Here is a 21,206-nt window from a genome sequence, read left to right as displayed (position 1 = left end):
TACAGCAAAACAAGAACTTTATTGGGGATTGAAACCAATTCCATTTTACAATATGGTGATTGTAGGGTGAACTGTGTTGGATAATCTCAATGTGAGCTTATTGACTCTCCAACTCATGTGGCTTGGTCTGCACTCACAGGGTCTGAGTGTCCATCTGACTGCCACCTGGTCACTTTCTCCCCTCTCTTTGACAGAGCTGAGTCTTTGCTGGTCAGCCTGTAACTATGATGTGGAGATGGTGACGTTGGACTGGGGTAAACACAGTAAGAAGTTTAACAACACCAGGTTAAAGTCCAACAGGTTTATTTGGTAGCAAAAGCCACACAAGCTTTCGGAGCCTTAAGCCCCTTCTTCAGGTGAGCCCCTTCTTCACCTGAAGGGGCTTAAGGCTCCGAAAGCTTGTGGCTTTTGCTACCAAATAAACCTGTTGGACTTTAACCTGGTGTTGTTAAACTTCTTACGAGTAAAATTCATCTTGTTAAGTGTACCCTGTCTCATACCAGTCGGGTCAAGGGTCCGAATCAGACTGATCTCCATTGGCGATTGCTCCATGGTGACAGAGTGAGGGTCATGTTGACACTGCCCCCTGCTGTGTGTCCAGTGCCTGCTGCAGTGCCGCCACCCCAGAGGTCAGCAGGAGGTTCTGGACATCCACTGCCTTCAGTCCCAGCAGCCCATGCGGCTGAAACTCCGACACCACGGCCACCAGGCAAATGGCCAGGCAGCCCACAATACCGTACAGATTGACAGTAAAGAGACAAACAGTCAGGACGGAGAGGGTAGGAGCAGCGATGGCCAGTCTGACTGCTGCCTCCCGACCCGCCTCAGCCAGATTCCCCCAGCAGGCCGCGGCCAGTATACCGCCAGTCAGTGCTGAGTTAGCCGCCAGCCAGTCATCATTGAGCCAGTGAAAGCCGAAGGAAACAAGAGGCAGCCCGATGACCATGGAGACCCAGCTGAGCTCCCGCAGGCTGGTGCTGAGGAGAGCAGGCGGCTCCTGACTGTACGAGTGGATCACGCTCACGGCTCCTGCACAGGCCTGCATGAGGAAGCCAGCGGCTGAGCCCAGGTTCACCTGAGGAACAAGAGAAAGACATTGGAGTCATTCTGGGGCCCTCACATCTCACAATAATGCTTCACGTTATTACTTCTTATCTGGTTAGTGATTGTCTTTATATTGGACTCTAACCAAAACTTCATTTCTTCCCCATCTTCTTGTCTTGGAGACATTAGGAGTTAAGCACTGTGTGTGTGGAACTGTACAGCCTCTTGTAAACCAGACTGAGGAAATTCCCACGGCATTGTTTTTTACGCAGAGGGTGGTGGGTGCCTGGAACTCGCTGCCGGGGGAGGTAGTGGAAGCAGATACGATAGTGACTTTTAAGAGGTGGAATCAGATAGGAATAGAGGGATATGGTCCCTGAAGGGTAGGGAGTTTTAGTTCAGTCGGGCAGCATTGTCGGTGCAGGCTTGGAGGGACGAAGGGCCTGTTCCTGTGCTGTAATTTTCTTTGTTCATTCCTTCCCTGAAGGACTTCAATGTCAGTTAGTTGAAAAGTTTCCTTTCAACCCTCCTCTAACCCTTCCTATTGCTTTAATCATCACCATCCAGTTACTTCCCTTTCTACTAACTTATTGAACGGTGCAGCAGGCTTGAAGGGCCGAATGGTCTATAAGACCATAGGACATAGGAGCAGAATTAGGCCACTCGGCCCATCGATTCTGCTCCGCTATTCACTCTTGGCTGATTTTTTTCTCATCCCCATTCTCCTGCCTTTTCCCCATAACATTTGATCCCCTTATTAGTCAAGAACCTATCTATCTCTGTCTTAAAGACACTCAATGACCTGGCCGCCACAACCTCCTGCGGCAAAGAGTTCCACAGATTCACCACGACTCTGGCTCCTAATTCATAAAGGATTAGGACCTTCTTATCCACTCTATCTGGGGATTTCTTGCGAGGCCTCTTCAAATGCAGAGCTTGCAAGATGGGAGATGTCTTCGTGCTTGTTCAACAACTTCGCTCCCCCTTTCCACTCTGCAGTTACACCAAGTGCGAAGAATTAAAATGGGGTCACAGCAGAAAAAAATGTTTGAGAAACACTAATCCCTACCCCTGAAAATGTTATACCTCGATTAAATCTCCCCTCAGCTTCCTCTGTTCCAAAGCAAACAACTCCAGCCCATCCAATTTTCATTCATCGCTCAAATTCTCCAGTCCTGGCAAAATCCTCGTAAATCATAGAATCCACACAGTACAGAAGGAGGCCATTCGGCCCATCGAGCCCACACTGACAACATTCTCACCCTATCCCCATACATTTATGCGGCACGGTAGCACAGTGGTTAGCACTGCTGCTTCACAGCTCCAGGGTCCCGGGTTCGATTCCCGGCTCGGGTCACTGTCTGTGTGGAGTTTGCACATTCTCCTCGTGTCTGCGTGGGTTTCCTCCGGGTGCTCCGGTTTCCTCCCACAGTCCAAAGATGTGCGGGTTAGGTTGATTGGCCAGGTTAAAAATTGTCCCTGAGATGTGTAGGTTAGAGGGATTAGCGGGTAAATATGTGGGGGTGTAGGGCCTGGGTGGGATTGTGGTCGGTGCAGACTCGATGGGCCGAATGGCCTCCTTCTGCACTGTAGGGTTTCTATGATTCACCCTGCTAATCCCCCCCCGAAACTAGGGCCAATTTAGCATGGTCTCCTCTGTATGCTTTGTGTGACCACATCCTTCCTGTAAGTGTCCAGGGCATTGACTGTGTTGTGAGGACTCTCACCTTACGGGCACGGTGAGTCGCTATCAATGCCACGGCACACAACAGGAAGCTGGTAAACAGCACGCTCCACTCCCTCTCTTTAGATACCAGCTTCACACGCCCCATTGTCGACGGCATTCCTTCAATAATTACAACACAAGCATTGAATTCTAGGAACAAAAAGACTCAGATTAGTAAACACTGCACAGATCCAAGAAATCTTAGCCCAGACATTTTAATAGGCGATAGGGAGAAACAGTTCTAACTTGTGAAAGGATTGAGAGGGGGCGATGGTGTAGGGGTATTGTCACTGGACTAATAACCCAGTGACCCAGAGTGGGGGCCCTGGGTTCGAATCCCACCAGGACAGATGGTGAAATGTGAATTCACTTAAATCTAATAATAACCATGAAACCATTGTTGTAAAAACCCGTCAGATTTCAAGATAAAAGCAAAATACTGCAGATGCTGGAATCTGAAACAAAAACAGAAATGCTGGAAAATCTCAGCAGTACTGACAGCTCTGACGAAAGGTCATCTAGACTTTAAAATGTTGGCTCTATTCTCTCCCCACAGATGTTGTTAGACCTGCTGAGATTTTCCAGCATTTTCTGTTGTTGTTGGCACATATCAACGTGGCTGACTCTGAAATGACCAGGCAAGCCACTCAGTTTCCCAGTACAGAAAGACACCCTTCAATCCATCATGTCTACAACAGCCATCCAGCACCTATGCACTCTAATCCCATTTTCCAGCACCTTGCATGCTACGGCATTCCAAACGCGCATCGAAATGTTAATGCAGTTGTAGTGTAAATGTTGTGATGTGAGGGTTCAGGGGAGAGGTGTGGAGAAGGGCCTGGGACAGTCGCCAGGTTTAGGGGGAAGGGCATTGCTGATAATTTTCTCCCTATGCCATAATAGCACAGTGGTTAGCACTGCTGCCTCACTGCGCCAGGGACCCGGGTTCAATTCCCGGCTTGGGTCACTGTCTATGTGGAGTCTGCACTTTCTCCCCGTGTCTGCGTGGGCTTCCTCCGGATGCTCCGGTTTCCTCCCTCAGAAAGACGTGCTGATTAGGTGCATTGGCCATGGTGAATGTGTGGGGATATGGGGATAGGGTCAGTGTAGACTGGATGGACCCAATGACCTCATGCTGCCCTATAAATTCTCTGGTCCAACCCCACACTGACGATAGGGGGAGCTCACACATCCGGGTCATGACCGCTGCGGGTTCCATTCAACTGTTAACCGCGCCCCGCCTCAGGCCCCGCCCCTTCCACTGGGCACCCCTTCCGCTAGGCCCCGCCCCTTCCGCTAGGCCCCGCCCCATCCCCGAACCCCTTCTGGAACTTGGCCTTCGTCCCTCGCCAATTCCTGGCCGCACCCCCAAATGTCTCCAGACGTCAAGGCCGAGCTGGACTCCCCCGCTCGGGGCAGCCTCACCGAGCAGCCATCGCCTCACCGCCAGACCCGTCCCGCTGACGAAGAGATGCAGTGCGCACGCTGCTAAAACGATGAACCGCCGACAAGCGGTATCCCAGGGCACAATGTAGCCGCTGGGAAACAGGGGTCGCAGCGCCACCTACCGCCCAGGAGGAGGAAAATGCAGCTGCTCGGAAACCGGAATCACAGCGCCACCTACCGTCCAGGAGGAGGAAAATGCAGCTGCTCGGAAACCGGAATCACAGCGCCACCTACCGCCCAGGAGGAGGAAAATGCAGCTGCTCGGAAACCGGAATCACAGCGCCACCTACCGTCCAGGAGGAGGAAAATGCAGCCGTGAGGAAACAGGGATCCTGGCGCCCTCTAGCTGGACAGACAATAAAGCATCTGCTCCACCAGAAGACTTGGATCAGAAATAGGCCATTCAGCAGGTTGACTGTTGCAGGACAATCCATCTTTCTAGGAGCAAGAACACCTGCGAGAGGAGAAGGCACAGAGAGTTGAATTCAGCTTAAAGTCAACGGTCCCATGAGTTGACAGTGTAGATGAGAGCTAGGCGATTGTCCCTGGACAGAGCCCCTGCTGTTACTTGTTCGAGGGGCCTGGTGATGTTTCGAGTCTGGATATAAAATATTCCTTTCTCAGCTTTGACGAACAATCATTTTCCTCCTCCTGGACGGTAGTGGGTAAATCTGTAGGGATATGGGGGTAGGGCCTGGGTGGGATTGTGGTCGGTGTAGACTCGATGGGCCGAATGGCCTCTTTCTGTACTGTAGGGTTTCTATGATTTCTATGATCATCTGGACTCGAAACGTCAGCTCTTTTCTCTCCTTACAGATGCTGCCAGACCCGCTGAGATTTTCCAGCGTTTTCTCTTTTGGTTTCAGATTCCAGCATCCGCAGTGATTTGTTTTTATATTCTCTCTCTCTCTCTTTGTTGGCCAACAACAAATACTGACTTCAGCCTTCAATCTAGAGGCTTTTTTAAAAAAAATTCATTTACAGGACGTGTGTGTCGCTGGCAAGGCCAACATTTATTGCCCATCCCTAATTGCCCTTCAGAAGGTGCTGGTGAGCTGCCTTCTTGAGCCGCTGCAGTCCCTGAGGTGTAGGTACACCCACAGTGCTGTTAGGGAGGGAGTTCCAGGATTTTGACTCAGCGACAGTGAAGGAACGGCCGATATATTTCCAAGTCAGGATAGTGAGTGACTCGGAGGGGAAATTATGTCATCTCACATTGTGTCAGTCAAAGGGAATACTTGATAATAATGCAACGATGCAATGGATGCAAGTCTTACAAACTGTTTAGTACAGCCAAGATTTTCTCATAGGAAAATGCAGAAGAAATAAATACTTTTTTTCACTTCTTTGGATGAGTAACACCGGAAAGGCCAGCATTTATTGTTCCAAGGCATGGTGGTGGCCATCTCAAACTGCTGCACTGTGAGTGGTTATCGCACAGATTGGAGACTTGCTTGGCCTCTTCAGAGGACAGGTAAGAGTCAACCACCTTGGGGTGGGATTGGAGTCACATACAGACTGGGACAGGGAAAGGATGGCAAAGTTGGAAGAGAATTGACGGTGTATGTAGGGTCTGTTTACTTCTTCTTCAGAATAAACTTGAGCACAACTGGTTCCAAGTAAATATTCATTTATTTAAGCATCTTTTAAAAGCATTTTATAGAAAGTGAAATAAGGATTACTAAAGAGAGAGAGAGAGAGACCGAAGGAGCAGCCAAAAACCAACGCTGGATCGAACAACTCAAAACATGGTCTGGATCGAACAAACTAAACATTGATCTGTGTCTACAATATAACTGAATACTTATCTTGTATTATTAAAAAGTTGGTACATGCAGTCCCCAGCTGCATCAAAACACTTACAGATGTGGCCCTGGAAGCTTCTGTTTACCTTATGAGAAAGCTTGGTTATCTTACATTGTACTTTCAGAGAATGCAACTAAGTTTCTCGGCTGAACCCAGAATTCCAAGCTGATGTGGCCAAATTAGCTTAAAGCATTGTACAATTAGTTACATTAGGCAGAAATATCTTAAAATGAAGCCTTTTAACTGGGCAAACCATACAGAGGGTCCCACAGTGTATAATCATCTGTGCTCGGGCTCAGATGAATGTAACATAATTTACACTTTGGCTGAAAGGTCACTGAATTTTGTGATGTGAACTCTTGGCATTCATTTGAAAGGATCATCTCTTGAAATTTTCCACAAGTTATAAGCGTGTCCGTGAGTGTCAGCAAGAGTCAACTCCTTCACTCGGCTGAGCAATCAGTAAGTTAATGAGCCTGCAAACCAATCAGCTGCTGAGCTAGTAAACCAATCAGTCAATCAAATCTAACTATTAATCCACCCAGTCAATAAAACAAGGAATTAATGTTTAAACCAACCACCCAATCAACCAACTACTCAGCCAACAAACCAATTAAATTAATTATCAACCACTGAGTCAACAACTTAACCAGTTTGGTTTTAATGTTTTAAGTTACGTTTGTGATTCACCTTTTGTTTTGGGCAGTATCCCTTTAAGGGGCCATCCCTTTAATTTGTCCCTCAGTTCATTTGATTTACTTTATTTGGTGAATTTCCCCAAAATAGGAATAACTTAACCAGAACATCACTCAGTCGATCAAACGTTCAGCCGATGCTTATGAATTCTTTTATTGGTTCTTTGTAATAATTAAACAGCAGGAATCTGCTATCAGGGAGCTTTGTGGCTTTGTTTCAGTCTTCATTAGATCAGCGCCTTTCATCGACTTCTCCTGATTGGATTTATTATTGTCACATGTATTAACACACAGTGAAAAGTATTGTTTCTTACACGCTATACAGACAAAGCATACCGTTCATAGAGAAGGAATCGAGAGAGTGCAGAATGTAGTGTTACAGTCATAGCTAGAGTGTAGAGAAAGATCAACTTAATGCAAGGCAGGTCTGTTCAAGTCTGACAGCAGCAGGGAAGAAACTGTTCTTGAGTCAGTTGGTACATGACCTCAGACTTTTGTATCTTTTTCCCGATGGAAGAAGGTGGAAGAGAGAATGTCCGGGGTGCGTGGGGTCCTTGATTATGCTGGCTGCTTTGCCAGGGCAGCGGGAAGTGTAGACGGTGTCAATGGATGGGAAGCTGGTTTGCCTGATGGACTGGGCTTCGTTCACGACTTTTTGTAGTTGCTTGCGGTCTTGGGCAGGTGAATTGCATAAATAGGGCTGAATGGAGGAATTTAGGGTGGCACAGTGGTTAGCACTGCTGCCTCACAGCGCCAGGGACGGGGATTCGATTCCGGTCTTGGGGTGACTGTCTGTGTGGAGTCTGCACGTTCTCCCAAGGTGGATTAGCCATGGGGAATGTGTGGGGTTACAGGGATAGGGTGGGGGAAAGGGTTTGAGTAAGGTACACTGTCAGAGAGGATTGGTGCAGACTTGATGGGCCGAATGGCCTCCTTCTGCACTGTCAGGATTCTATGATGAGGATCTTAAACTAAGGAAAAAAGCGTGCAGGAAGTTTCTGAATTTAAAGAGAAAGTCAAGCACAGAGCAATGCAGCATTTTGAGAGAAGCAGAGTGGGACAGGGTGGGACAGGGTGGGACAGAGTGGGACAAAATGATTAATGGGTAATAGTGCATCAGTGAACAAAGTTAAAGTAGGGACAAATGATTAAAAAGTTAAAATTAAAGACCCTTTATCTGAATGCATGAAATGTTTGTGCCAAGTTAAACGAGTTAATGGAATAAATAGGAATAAATGGTTTTGATCTAACAGCCATTACAGTGATGTGGTTGCTGGGCGACCAAGGTTATTCCAAGATATTTGATGTTTTGAAAAGACAGTCTGAATGGAAAAGGGTGGGGGAAGGGCTGGCGGTGCAGCTGTGATAATAACGGATGACATAAAGACAACAGCGAGGAATTCCAAGAGGAGGGCCCACCATTCGTGGTTAACTAACAAAGTGAAAGATCAAATCTGAGGGAAAAACTTACCGCAATCACTACTGCCTCACAGCGCCAGGGACCCGGGTTCAATTCCCGGCTTGGGTCACTGTCTGTGTGGAGTTTGCACGTTCTCCCCGTGTCTGCATGTGTTTCCTCCCACAATCCGAAAGACATGCTGTTTAGGTGCATTGGCTATGCTAAATTCTCCCTCAGTGTACCCGAACAGATCATAAGACATAGGAGCAGAATGAGGCCACTCGCCCCATTGAGTCTGCTCTGCCATTCAATCATGGCTGATATTTTTCTCATCCCCATTCTCCTGCCTTTTCTCCATAACCCCTGATCCCTTTATTAATCAAGAACCTGTCTATCTCCGTCTTAAAGACACTCAATGACCTGGCCTCCACAGCCTTCTGCGGCAAAGAGTTCCACAGATTCATCACTCTCTGGCTGAAGAAATTCCTCCTCATCTCTGTTTTAAAGGATCGTCCCTTTAGCCTGAGGTTGTGCCCTCTGGTTCTAGTTTTTCCTACTGGTGGAAACATCCTCTCCATGTCCACTCTATCCAGGCCTCGCAGTATCCTGTAAGTTTCAATAAGATCCCCCCTCATCCTTCTAAACTCCAACGAGTACAGACCCAGAGTCCTCAACCATTCCTCATACGACATCCCTAGTTGGAGGGAGTATGGTGACTAGGGGATTTTCTTGGTAACTTCATTGCAATGAGAATGTAAGCCTACTCGTGATACTAATAAACTTCAAAATTTACTTATTTATGTAGAGAATCATTGGAAGCAATTCAGAGAAGGTTTACTATACCTGGAATGAACGGATTGTATTATGAGGAAAGGTTGGAGAGGTTAGGTTTGTATCCACTGGAGTTCAGAAGAGTAAGAGATGACTTGATCAAAACTTTAAGATCCTGAGGGGTTTTGACAGGGTGGATGTGCAGAGGATGTTTCCTCTTGTGGGAGAATCTAGAACTAGGGACTCTGTTTGAAAGTAAGGGGACAGAGATTCAGTGATTTTATTTTTGCCAGAGGATAGTGTGTCTTTGGAACTCTCTTCCTCAAAAGGTAGTTGAAGTTGAGCATTTTTATTGCAGAGGTAGATAGATTCTTGATAAACATGTGGGTGAAAGCTTATTGGCGGTAGGCGAATGTGGAGTTGAATGTGGAGCCATGGTCTTACTGAATGGTGTAGCAGGCTCGAGGGGCTGAGTGGCCTACTCCAGCTCCTTATTTGTATGTTCATATGTAGAAAAAGTGGCTCAAATGAGCTGATAGTAGAATCAGTGTGGATGGAGATAAGAAATAACAAGGATCAGACAATGCTGGTTAGGGAGTTTATAGCCCCCCCTAACGGTAGCTGTACAGTTGATTAGAGTATTAATCAAGAAATAAGAAGCTTGCAACAAAGGCTAAGAAATAATCATGAAAACTTTAATCTTTGTATAGATTGCACAAATCAAGTTAGCAAAAAGGGTGACACGGTGGCACAGTGGTTAGCACTGCTGCCTCACAGCGCCAGGGACCTGGGTTCAATTCCGGCCTTCGGTCACTGTCTGTGTGGAGTTCGCACGTTCTCCCCATGTCTGCATGGGTTTCCTCCGGGTGCTCCGGTTTCCTCCCACCGTCCAAAGATGTGCGGGTTAGGTGCTTTGGCCATGCTAAATTGCCTCTCAGTGTTAGGGGGATTAATGGATAAAATACTTGGGGTTATGGGGATAGGGTCTGGGTGGGATTGTTGTCAGGTCAGGCTGAATGGCCCATCGAGCCTGCACTGTAGGGATTATGATTCCAAGAAAAGTGATTTGGAAGACAAATTAATGGGTTGGATTACAGACAGTTTTCAGGAACAATATGTTTGGAACCAACTAAGGGAGAGGTTCTGTATAATGAGACAGAATATTTAATCACATGGTCAGAGTTCCTTTGGGAAAGAGTGATCATAATATGAAAAATTTACCTTGCGTTTGAGATAAATCCAAACTTAGAGCATTGAGCTTAAATAAAGCAAATGATATTGACCACGTGAGATTGGAAATTCAATTCAAAGCTATAGATGAGCAATGGAAAATGTTTAAAGATATATTTCAAAATTATGAAGGTACATTCCACTGAGAAATAAAACTCAGCGGAAAAGAGGTTCATCCATGTATAACTAAAGAGGTTAAGGAGAGAATTAGATTAAAAGTAGAGCTTTATAATATTTACAAGTGGAGCAGTAAGCCTGAGTATTGGGAGAGCTTTAGAAACCAGATTAAAAATCGATAATGAGGGGGAAAACAGAGTAAACTTAACCAGAATGTACAAGTCAATTGAAAAAGGAAGAAATTAGTGGAATAAAGATGGATTCCTTACAGGGGAGAGAGGAGAATTAGAAAAGGAAATGGCAGAAAAATTAAACAAATTCTTTGCATCTGTCTTCACAGGAGAAGACACAAAGAATTTTCATAAATAGTGGGGAAGCAAAGATCTGACCAGAATGAGAAGTGGCCCGGCAGCTACTTCTTTTAAAATCCTAGTGGAGCATCAGGTCCAAGGGTTTATTCATGGGTTGTGGACAAACAACTACAAGGCACAAGTCAGCAGTGTGATGGAATACTCCCCACTTGCCTAGATGAGTTCAGCTCCAACAACACTCAAGAAGCTCGACACCATCCAGGATAAAGCAGCCTGTTTGATTGGCACCCCATCCACAAACATCTTCTCCCTCCACCACTGACGCACAGTGACAGCCGTGTGTACCATCTACAAGATGCACTGCAGCAACTCACCAAAGCTCCTTAGGCAGCACCTTCCAAACCCACAACCACTTCCATCGAGAAGGACAAGAGGTAGTAGATACTCGGGAACACCACCAACTAGAGATTCCCCTCCGAGTCACTCACTATCCTAACTTGGAAATATATCGGCTGTTCCTTCACTGTCGCTGGGTCAAAATCCTGGAACTCCCTCCCTAACTCCCTGGTGGAGTTTTTTGAAGAAGTGACTAGAATGGTTGACGAGGGAAGGGCAGTGGATGTCGTCTATATGGACTTTAGTAAAGCGTTTGACAAAGTCCCTCATGGTAGGCTGGTGCAAAAGGTTGGATCTCATGGGATAAAGGGGGAGGTGGCTAGATGGGTGGAGAACTGGCTTGGTCACAGAAGACAGAGGGTGGTAGTGGAAGAGTCTTTTTCCGGCTGGAGGCCTGTGACTAGTGGTGTTCTGCAGGGCTCTGTATTGGGACCTCTGCTGTTTGTGATTTATATAAACGATCTGGAAGAAGGTGTAACTGGGGTGATCAGTAAGTTTGCGGACGACACAAAATTGGCAGGACTTGCAGATAGTGAGAAGCATTGTCAGAGGCTACAGAAGGATATAGATAGGCTGGAAATTTGGGCAAAGAAATGGCAGATGGAGTTCAATCCTGATAAATGTGAAGTGATGCATTTTGGTAGAAATAATGTAGGGAGGAGCTATACGATAAATGGCAGAACCATAAAGGGTGTAGATACGCAGAGGGACCTGGGTGTGCAAGTCCACAGATCCTTGAAGGTGACGTCACAGGTGGAGAAGGTGGTGAAGAAGGCATATGGCATGCTTGCCTTTATAGGACGGGGCATAGAGTATAAAAGTTGGGGTCTGATGTTGCAGATGTATAGAACGTTGGTTCGGCCGCATTTGGAATACTGCGTCCAGTTCTGGTCGCCACACTACCAGAAGGACGTGGAGGCTTTGGAGAGAGTACAGAGGAGGTTTACCAGGATGTTGCCTGGTATGGAGGGGCTTAGTTATGAGGAGAGATTGGGTAAACTGGGGTTGTTCTCCCTGGAAAGAAGGAGGATGAGGGGAGACTTAATAGAGGTGCATAAAATTATGAAAGGCATAGATAGGGTGAACGGTGGGAAGCTTTTCCCCAGGTCGGTGGTGACGTTCATGAGGGGTCATAGGTTCAAGGTGAAGGGGGGGAGGTTTAACACAGTATCAGAAGGACATATTTTACACAGAGGGTGGTGGGGGCCTGGAATGCACTGCCGGGCAAGGTGGTGGAGGCGGACACACTGGGAACGTTTAAGACTTATCTAGATAGCCACATGAATGGAGTAGGAATGGAGGGATACAAAAGAATGGTCTAGTTTGGACCAGGGAGCGGCACAGGCTTGGAGGGCCAAGGGGCCTGTTCCTGTGCTGTATTGTTCTTTGTTCTAACAGCACTGTGGGTGTACCTACACCTCAGGGACTGCAGCGGCTCAAGAAGGCAACTCACCAGCACCTACTGAAGGGAGCAATTAAGGATGGGCAATAAATGCTGGCCTAGCCAGCGACACCCACATCCCAAGAAAGAATGAAAAAACCCCTCAGACTTGAAAACCTGCACCCCTGGATTTTAAAACTGGTTGCTGCAGGGATGGTGGAAAGCTTGGTCTGATCTTCCAGAATTACTACGATTTTAGAACAGTTCCAGATTGGAAGGCAGCAAATACAACCCACCAACGAAAGGATGGAGAGACAAAACTAACATTTAAAGTTTATTTATCAGTGTCACAAGTAGGCATACATTAGCACTGCAATGAAGTTACTGTGAAAATCCCCGAGTCGCCACACTCCAGCGCCTGTTCGGGTACACTGAGAGAATTTAGCACGGCCGATGCTCCTAACCAGCACGTCTTTCACTCTGTGGGAGGAAACCGGAGCACCCGGAGGAAACCCACGCAGACACGGAGAGAACGTGCAAACTCCACACAGACAGTGACCCAAGGCCCATTGGAATACTGCGAGGATGGGTAATTGGGCCTCAGCTGTTTACAATCTATTATTTGGATGAGGAGTCTGAGTAACTCGTATCCAGGACTGCTGACAATACATAGTAAAGGGTGAGGAAGAAGCAGATAAATTGCAACGGGATAGGTGTCCTTGTGCAAGAATCACAAGGAGTTGGTTTGCAGATGCAGCAGGTAAATAAGAAGGCAAATGGAATTTTAGAACATAGATCATTACAGCGCAGTACAGGCCCTTCGGCCCTTGTCTGTTATTGCTAGAGGGATGGAGTTTAAAAACAACGAGCTTATGTTGCAGCTGTATAAGATGCTGGTGAGGCCACACCTGGAGTACTGTGTACAGTTTTGGTCTCCTTACTTGAGAAAGGATATACTGGCACTGGAGGGGGTGCAGAGGAGATTCACTAGGTTGATTCCGGAGTTGAGAGGGATGGTTTATGAGGAGAGACTGAGTAGACTGGGGCAATACTAATTGGAATTCAGAAGAATGAGGGGAGATCTTATAGAAACATAAGATTATGAAGGGAATAGATAAGATAGAAGCAGGGAAGTTGTTTCCACTGGCGGGTGAAACTAGAACTAGGGGGCATAGCCTCAAAATAAGGGGAAGCAGATTTAGGACTGAGTTGAGGAGGAACTTCTTCACACAAAGGGTTATGAATCTGTGGAATTCCCTGCCCAGTGAAGCAGTTGAGGCTACCTCATTGAATGTTTTTAAGGCAAGGATAGATATATTTTTGAACAGTAAAGGAATTAAGGGTTATGGTGAGCGGGCGGGTAAGTGGAGCTGAGTCCACGAAAAGATCAGCCATGATCTTATTGAATGGCGGAGCAGGCTCGAGGGGCCATATGGCCTACTCCTGCTGCTAGTTCTTATGTTCTTATTATATAGACATGTTGGGCCCGATTTTACCAAGCATTGTGCCCATTTTCAGGCGCGAAAACATGGTAACTAAGTGTGTTGATGAAGGTAGGGCAGTTGATGTCATATACATGGATTTTAGTAAGGCGTTTGATAAGGTCCCCCATGGTCGGCTTATGATGAAAGTAAGGAGGTGTGGGATAGAGGGAAAGTTGGCAGATTGGATAGGTAACTGGCTATCTGATTGAAGACAGAGGGTGGTGGTGGATGGAAAATTTTCGGACTGGAGGCAGGTTGCTAGCGGAGTGCCACAGGGATCAGTGCTTGGTCCTCTGCTCTTTGTGATTTTTATTAATGACTGAGAGGAGGGGGCTGAAGGGTGGATCAGTAAATTTGCTGATGACACCAAGATTGGTGGAGTAGTGGATGAGGTGGAGGGCTGTTGTAGGCTGCAAAGAGACATAGAGGGGATGCAAAGCTGGGCTGAAAAATGGCAAATGGAGTTTAACCCTGATAAATGTGAGGTGATTCATTTTGGTAGGACTAATTTAAATGTGGATTACAGGGTCAAAGGTAGGGTTCTGAAGACTGTGGAGGAACAGAGAGATCTTGGGGTCCATATCCACAGATCTCTAAAGGTTGCCACTCAAGTGGATAGAGCTGTGAAGAAGGCCTATATTGTGTTAGCTTTTATTAACAGGGAGTTGGAGTTTAAGAGCCGTGGGGTTATGCTGCAACTGTACAGGACCTTGGTGAGACCACATTTGGAATATTGTGTGCAGTTCTGGTCACCTCACTATAAGAAGGATGTGGAAGTGCTGGAAAGAGTGCAGAGGAGATTTACCAGGATGCTGCCTGGTTTGGAGGGTAGGTCTTATGAGGAACAGTTGAGGGAGCTAGGGCTGTTCTCTCTGGAGCAGAGGAGGCTGAGGGGAGACTTAATAGAGGTTTATAAAATGATGAAGGGGATAGATAGAGTGAACGTTCAAAGACTATTTCCTTGGGTGGATGGAGCTATTACAAGGGGGCATAACTATAGGATTCATGGTGGGAGATATAGGAAGGATATCAGAGGTAGGTTCTTTACGCAGAGAGTGGTTGGGGTGTGGAATGGACTGCCTGCAGTGATAGTGGAGTCAGACACTTGAGGAACATTTAAGCGGTTATTGGATAGGCACATGGAGCACACCAGGATGATAGGGAGTGGGATAGCTTGATCATGGTTTCAGATAAAGCTCGGCACAACATCGTGGGCTGAAGGGCCTGTTCTGTGCTGTACTGTTCTATGTTCTAAAGTTGGGCATGAGGCGAATAACGCAATCTGCGTCAGTTCCCCCTTTACCAAGGCCAGAAAATGGCCATGATTGGGACCGTGCCTGAAATGGGCGCAACGGCCATTTAAATGCATTTAAATTGACTTAATGGGCTACACGCCCAACCTTACCGGCACCTCCCCCTTTACCACCGCATTTACCCATCCGGAATCGGCGCAAAACAGACATGCTCCATATGAATCCGAGGTGCTCCGTCAGTGAAGGTTAGTGAGGAGGTAAGTGCCGAGTGTCTGACGGCTCTCTGCTTGAGATTGGGGGGGGGGGGGGGGTGAAAGGGGGTCTGCTGCCACTCTGCCTGAGATCAGTGAGGGTGAAGGGGGGTCCGCTGCCACTCTGCCTGAGATCAGTGAGGGGGAATGGGGGTCTGCTGCCACTCTGCCTGAGATCAGTGAGGGGGAATGGGGGTCTGCTGCCACTCTGCCTGAGATCAGTGAGGGGGAATGGGGGTCTGCTGCCACTCTGCCTGAGATCAGTGAGGGTGAAGGGGGGTCTGCTGCCACTCTGCCTGAGATCAGTGAGGGTGAAGGGGGGTCCGCTGCCACTCTGCCTGAGATCAGTGAGGGGGAATGGGGGTCTGCTGCCACTCTGCCTGAGATCAGTGAGGGTGAAGGGGGGGAGGGGCCCGTGATCAGTCTGGGTGGTGGGAGGGGGTGGAGGGATAAGGGGGTGTGTAATGTTTTGGGGTTTGGGCAATGTCTGTGGGGGCCAGGGGGAGGCATTATCCGGCCCGGGAGGGATGTGGTAGGGGAGCAGCTATCATTTTTTTTCTGTGCATGCGCAGTTGGAGGAGCCGATCGGAGCTGCAGGGTTTAGGATGCGCTAAGCCCCACGCACAGGCTTCTGCAGCGCGATTCGGAATCGCTGATAATCTTTCAGGCAGAGTGTGTTTGGGGGCGCCTGAGAACGGGTCTGAAAGTCGGATCTGAAACTCCCAGTTTCAAGTCCACCCATCACTCAGAATCAAAATGGTAAAATAGGTTGGGTGAGTGGACAAGAACACAGTAGACGAAATCTAATGTGGCAAAGTGTGGAATTATTTAGCCAGATGTTTCTTAACTGGGAAGTATTTGCATTCAGAGGCACCTGGGTACATGATTGAATCACAGAAGTCAAACTGCAACAAACAATTAGAAATGCCAATGATGACTTAGCTTCTAAGGATAAGAATAAAGTGGTTTTATTGCAATTGTACAGAGTCTTGGCGAGACCACACATGGAGCACTTTGTGCAATTTTGGTCTCCTTACCCAACGAAGAATATACTTGCCCCAGAGGGAGCATAACAAAGGATTACTAGACTGGTTCCTGGGGTGAAGGGATCGTCTCAAGAGTAATTTGATTTGATTTGATTTATTATTCACATATATCAGTATACAGTGAAAAGTATTGTTTCTTGCGCACTACACAGACAAAGCATACTGTACATAGAGAAGGAAAGGAGAGGGTGCAGAATGTAGTGTTACAGTCACAGCTCAAATAAGTTTCAGGCTGAGGGGTTACCCGTTTATTCAAATGGAATTTTGGCCTTAATTGTGAGGGGATTAGAGCACACAGGTAGAAAATACAAAGGTGTGCAGGTTAGGTGGATTGCCACTTAGTCTCCCAAGATGTGTAGGTTAGGGGCATTTGTGGGGTAAATGTGTGGAGTTATGGGCGAGGGCAGGGGTGGGGCTGGGTAAGATACTCTGTTGGAGAGTTGATGCAGACTCGATGGGCCAAATGGCCTCCTTCTGCACTTTTGGGATTCTATGATTCCAAGTCTTGCCAGGACTGTACAGGACATTGGCGAGACTGCACCTGGAGAACTCTGCACAGTTTTGCTCTCCTTATTTACGTAGTTATGATGTGGAGTTGCCGGCGTTGGACTGGAGTGGGCACAGTAAGGAGTCTCACAACACCAGGTTGAAGTCCAACAGGTTTATTTGGAGTCATGAGCTTTTGGAGCACGGTGTATAAAATGATGAAGGGGATAGAGTGAACGTTCAAAGACTATTTCCTCGGGTGGATGGAGCTATTACAAGGGGGCATAACTATAGGGTTCGTGGTGGGAGATACAGGACGGATATCAGAGGTAGGTTCTTTACGCAGAGAGTGGTTGGGGTGTGGAATGGACTGCCTGCAGTGATGGTGGAGTCAGACACTTTAGAAACATTTAAGCGGTTATTGGATAGGCACATGGAGCACACCAGGATGATAGGGAGTGGGATAGCTTGATCTTGGTTTCAGATAAAGCTCGGCACAACATCGTGGGCCGAAGGGCCTGTTCTGTGCTGTACTGTTCTATGTTCTATGCTCCTTTATCAGACGAGTGGACTGGTGTTGTGAAACTTCTTACTGTACTTACGTAGGGATACACTTTCATCGGAAACACTTCAGAGAAGGTTCGGTGTGGATTCCTAGGGTGAGAGGTTTGTTTTATCAGAGAGGCTTAAGTAGGTTGAGTCTACACTCATTGGAGTTTAGAAAGAATGAGAGGTGCTCTTATTGAAGCTGTGACGCTAGTGTGCCTTTAAGAAATATATTTTTAAAATCATATTCTTTGCAGTTATAAGCAGGCACCAAGCTGTCTGCTTCGATATCCTTTTATTGCTGCTTAAATAGGGTTTTGTTTATTTTTACTCTGAACCTAATGCAGTGTCTGGGACTTTTACGACCCTTTTGAACTGTTGAGGGAAGATTGATTGACAGGTTGAGGTCAGGTGGTTCTTTCACAGAGGAATCCAAGGATTCACTTTCAGTTTGAGTTAGCAGGTGTTTGGACTTCAGGCTGGATGCAGTGTTTTCTCTCTCTCTCTCTCCCTGATGGAAGGTGTTGGAATCCAGACTGAAAAACAGTGTTTCTGTGCCTCTCTCCCTGGTATTGGGAATCCTGGCAGCAGTTTTCTTGCCTTCCTGGAGTGGAAATTTTGCTGTGAGTGGTTTGCTGGCTAAAAACTAGAGGCCACCGTGGTTTTATCACTACCTCGAGTTCTGCTGGAAGTTACAGAGCTGGGAAATCAGCGTTTTAATTCTCCATCCAAAGGACTAATTCACAGGAAACATAGAAAAACTACTGCACAAAACAGGCCCTTCGGCCCCACAAGTTGTGCCGAACATATCCCTACCTTTTAGACCTACCTATAACCCTCCATCCTATTAAGTCCCATGTACTCATCCAGGAGTCTCTTAAAAGACCCTATTGAGTTTGTCTCCACCACCACTGACGGCAGCCGATTCCAGTAGGCAATGAAAAAACTGAAAATATTTTGCGACAAAAGAATCATGTTCACATTATAGTGCAAAGTGACAATGTGGAAAATTGTGGCACTTATGTTCTGTAGTGAAATGCAAATACTTCTAGGCTACTTCAAATGGGTGGGATTAGACTTCAAATGGGTAGAGAAATTAGTCTTTCAGTTGTTTACCTTCTATTGCCATCAAGATTGTGGAACAATGCGCTTGTTTAAAATCAAAGTGTCCTTAGCATTTCAATGTTTAATGTAGTTAGTATGTGCAATTGAGGATGAAATTAGTTATTGCTGAGCTGCAAAACCACACGAGCATTCGTGTTTTCTGTGCTAAACCTGGGGCAGGTCTATGTTTATAAGGAAGTTTGTTGCATTGGAACTGTGCATTTAGTTGTTAAGGCTTATACAATATCATGGTAGTCTTTTTTGTTTATAATTGGTAAAAGTTATGACTAATTTTCTATCTGTTAACTGTATTCTTAAATAAATGTTGTTTGATAAAAGCTCCCTAGTGGGTCATTTGAATCATATCTGAAGTGAAAGATCTCATTCTTACCCTAGCCAAATTCAAAGCGCAAAACTTATGATCCAGGCGGGCTCCATAAAACACCTTGGAGTTTCTGACCTGAATTATAACAGAAACATAAGATTCTGAAGGGGCTTGACAGGGTGGATGCTGGGATGATGGTTTATCCCCGTGGGGGAAGTTCAGAAATAGGCGACACCATTTAAGATAAGGGATTACACATTTCAGATGGAGATGAGGAGGAATTTCTTCTCTCAGAGGGTCATTATTCTGAGGAATTCTCTTCCTCGGACACCAGTGGAGTCTGCGGGTCATTGATCATATTCAAGACTGAGTTCGACAGATTTTCCATTGACAAGGGAGGCAAGGCTTGTGGGAGGGGGGTGCGGGGGAGGCAGCCATGATCTTATTAAATGGAGGGGCAGACTCGAGGGACCGAATGGCCTATGTCTGCTCCTGATACACTTTACATTTTGCAGCTTTCTGTACTCAACACAGAGTTCAACAATTCCAGAATACAACCTCTGCCTCCAGTTTGGTTTGTTTGTTGCTGGCTTGTTTTGTTCTGTTTCTTTCTTTGTTTCTTTATTTGTTCACACAGTCCAGTGGCTGCGAGGCAGCTATTCACTCCTCACCTCTTGTGTGTCTTTACTTTCCCCATTACCCCTCCCTTTGACTTTTACACCATGAAACCTATAGGCATAACTATAGGGTTCGTGGTGGGAGATACAGGAAGGATATCAGAGGTAGGTTCTTTACGCAGAGAGTGGTTGGGGTGTGGAATGGACTGCCTGCAGTGATAGTGGAGTCAGACACTTTAGGAACATTTAAGCGGTTATTGGATAGGCACATGGAGCACACCAGGATGATAGGGAGTGGGATAGCTTGATCTTGGTTTCAGATAAAGCTCGGCACAACATCGTGGGCCGAAGGGCCTGTTCTGTGCTGTACTGTTCTATGTTCTAAACCTGTTGCCATTTAATCTCTCCTACCCTCCAGCCTATCACAGACCTTCCCCGATTGTGTTTCTAACTTTCTTCGATTCTGATCAACGGTCAACATGACCAGTTTCTCTCTCTCCTTTTCTCCATTTCTCTATCTCTGTCTTCGTTTCTCTCTCTCTCTCTCCCTCCATTTCTCTCTATCCGTTTCTCTCGCTCTCTCCCTGTTTTTCTCTCTCTCACTCTCTCCGTTTCTCTCTCTCCGACTCTCTCCATTTCTCTTTCTGTTTTTCTCTCTCTTTCCGTCTCTCTCCCCGTTTTTTTCTCTCTCACTCTCCGTTTCTCTCTTTGTTTTTCTCTCTCTCTCTGTTCCTCTCTCTCTCTTTCCGTTTCTCTCTCTCTCTTTCCGTTTCTCTCTCTGTTTCCTTCTCTCTCGTTCTCTCTCTCTCTGCACAGATGCTACCAAGCAAAACTGCAAACAGATGATCTGGTCATGTTCACACTGCGGTTTGTGGGATCTTGCTGTGTGTAAATTGGCTGCTGTGTTCCCTACAATGCAATAATGACTACATTTTATGAAGTATTTCATTGGCTATAAACGGCTTTGGGATGTCCTGGGGTGTTATTTCTTCATTCCCATCCTGTGTGGTGAGTTGGGGGCCGGACAGTGAAAGATCTTGATTATGTGTGGAATGAACCTCATATCCCAGAATTTCCTGTCCAGGGATGTCGAATGTGAGTGCGGGAATCAGTCCTCCAGTCTTCTTGTTAAGTGTCTGAGGAGTGAAGAGAGAGAGGAGGGGGTTTTTGCAGGAGCGTTCAGTGGTCTCCATCACACCGACTCTTGCCTCTGTTTATATTCAAATACACTTCCCCGTTCAACAAAGGCCACTCCTGGTTTCTGATTGGCTGATGCCAATCCTGGCAAAACCTCACGTTTTTCCATCACATCTTCAGCCGGGCCCCAACCGCCACCTCCAGGTGTCCGCAACAGAAAGGTGTCCTGAACCACAGAGAGAGAGACAGAATGTCAGTCTGTGTCAGCTGAGACAGAGAATGAGAGCGAGAGTGTGAAGGGGGCGGGTCAGAGCTAAAAGAGACAAACTGGAAGAGAGAGAAAGAAACTGAAGTATGTGGAGTGTGTCTGTGCACATGTGTGTGCGTGTGTGAATGTGCATACGTGCGTATGTGTGCATGAGATACCAGACCGAGAGAGACAGTGGTGTGTCTGCATGCATGTGTGTGTATGTATGCATGTCTGTGTGCACGTGTGAGTGTGTGCGTGTGAGTGTCTGTGCGTGTTATGCATGTGTGTGCGTTATGCATGTGTGGGTGTTGTGTGTGTAATGCATTTGTGTGTGTGTAATGCGTTTGTGTGTCATATGTGTTGTGTGTGTTATGCATGTGTGTGT

The 21,206-nt window shown here is 46.7% G+C and overlaps 2 protein-coding genes across 6 annotated transcripts in view; both read right to left on the bottom strand.

Moving 5' to 3' along the window:
* On the bottom strand, positions 1-4,323 carry LOC144504542 (transmembrane protein 276-like). 4 transcript variants are annotated; one of them, XR_013499661.1, is made up of 4 exons: positions 4,196-4,323; positions 2,772-2,920; positions 416-1,075; positions 1-338 (listed from the first exon to the last, which is right to left on the bottom strand). XR_013499661.1 is itself a non-coding variant. In XM_078230006.1 (3 exons), the coding sequence occupies exons 2-3, from the start codon at positions 2,886-2,888 to the stop codon at positions 569-571; spliced, it is 624 nt and encodes a 207-aa protein (XP_078086132.1). In that variant the 5' UTR covers positions 2,889-2,920; positions 4,196-4,323; the 3' UTR covers positions 1-568. The 4 variants fall into 4 exon arrangements, 2 of the variants coding, with proteins under 2 accessions (XP_078086132.1, XP_078086147.1); XR_013499662.1 differs by having other exon boundaries at positions 4,137-4,298; XM_078230006.1 differs by having other exon boundaries at positions 1-1,075.
* An 11,360-nt stretch (positions 4,324-15,683) lies between these two features.
* The window catches only part of oplah (5-oxoprolinase, ATP-hydrolysing), a 92,986-nt gene continuing 87,463 nt past the window's right edge, over positions 15,684-21,206 (bottom strand). For both annotated transcript variants that reach the window (XM_078230198.1, XM_078230206.1), the window contains one exon: positions 15,684-20,797. In XM_078230198.1, the coding sequence (XP_078086324.1) occupies positions 20,627-20,797 (171 nt within the window). In that variant the 3' untranslated portion in view covers positions 15,684-20,626. The remainder of the gene's footprint in view (positions 20,798-21,206) is intronic.

The sequence above is a fragment of the Mustelus asterias genome, chromosome 2 (genome assembly GCF_964213995.1).
Source record: "Mustelus asterias chromosome 2, sMusAst1.hap1.1, whole genome shotgun sequence".
Lineage (NCBI taxonomy): Eukaryota > Metazoa > Chordata > Chondrichthyes > Carcharhiniformes > Triakidae > Mustelus > Mustelus asterias.
This window is presented reverse-complemented; position numbering and strand designations above follow the sequence as displayed.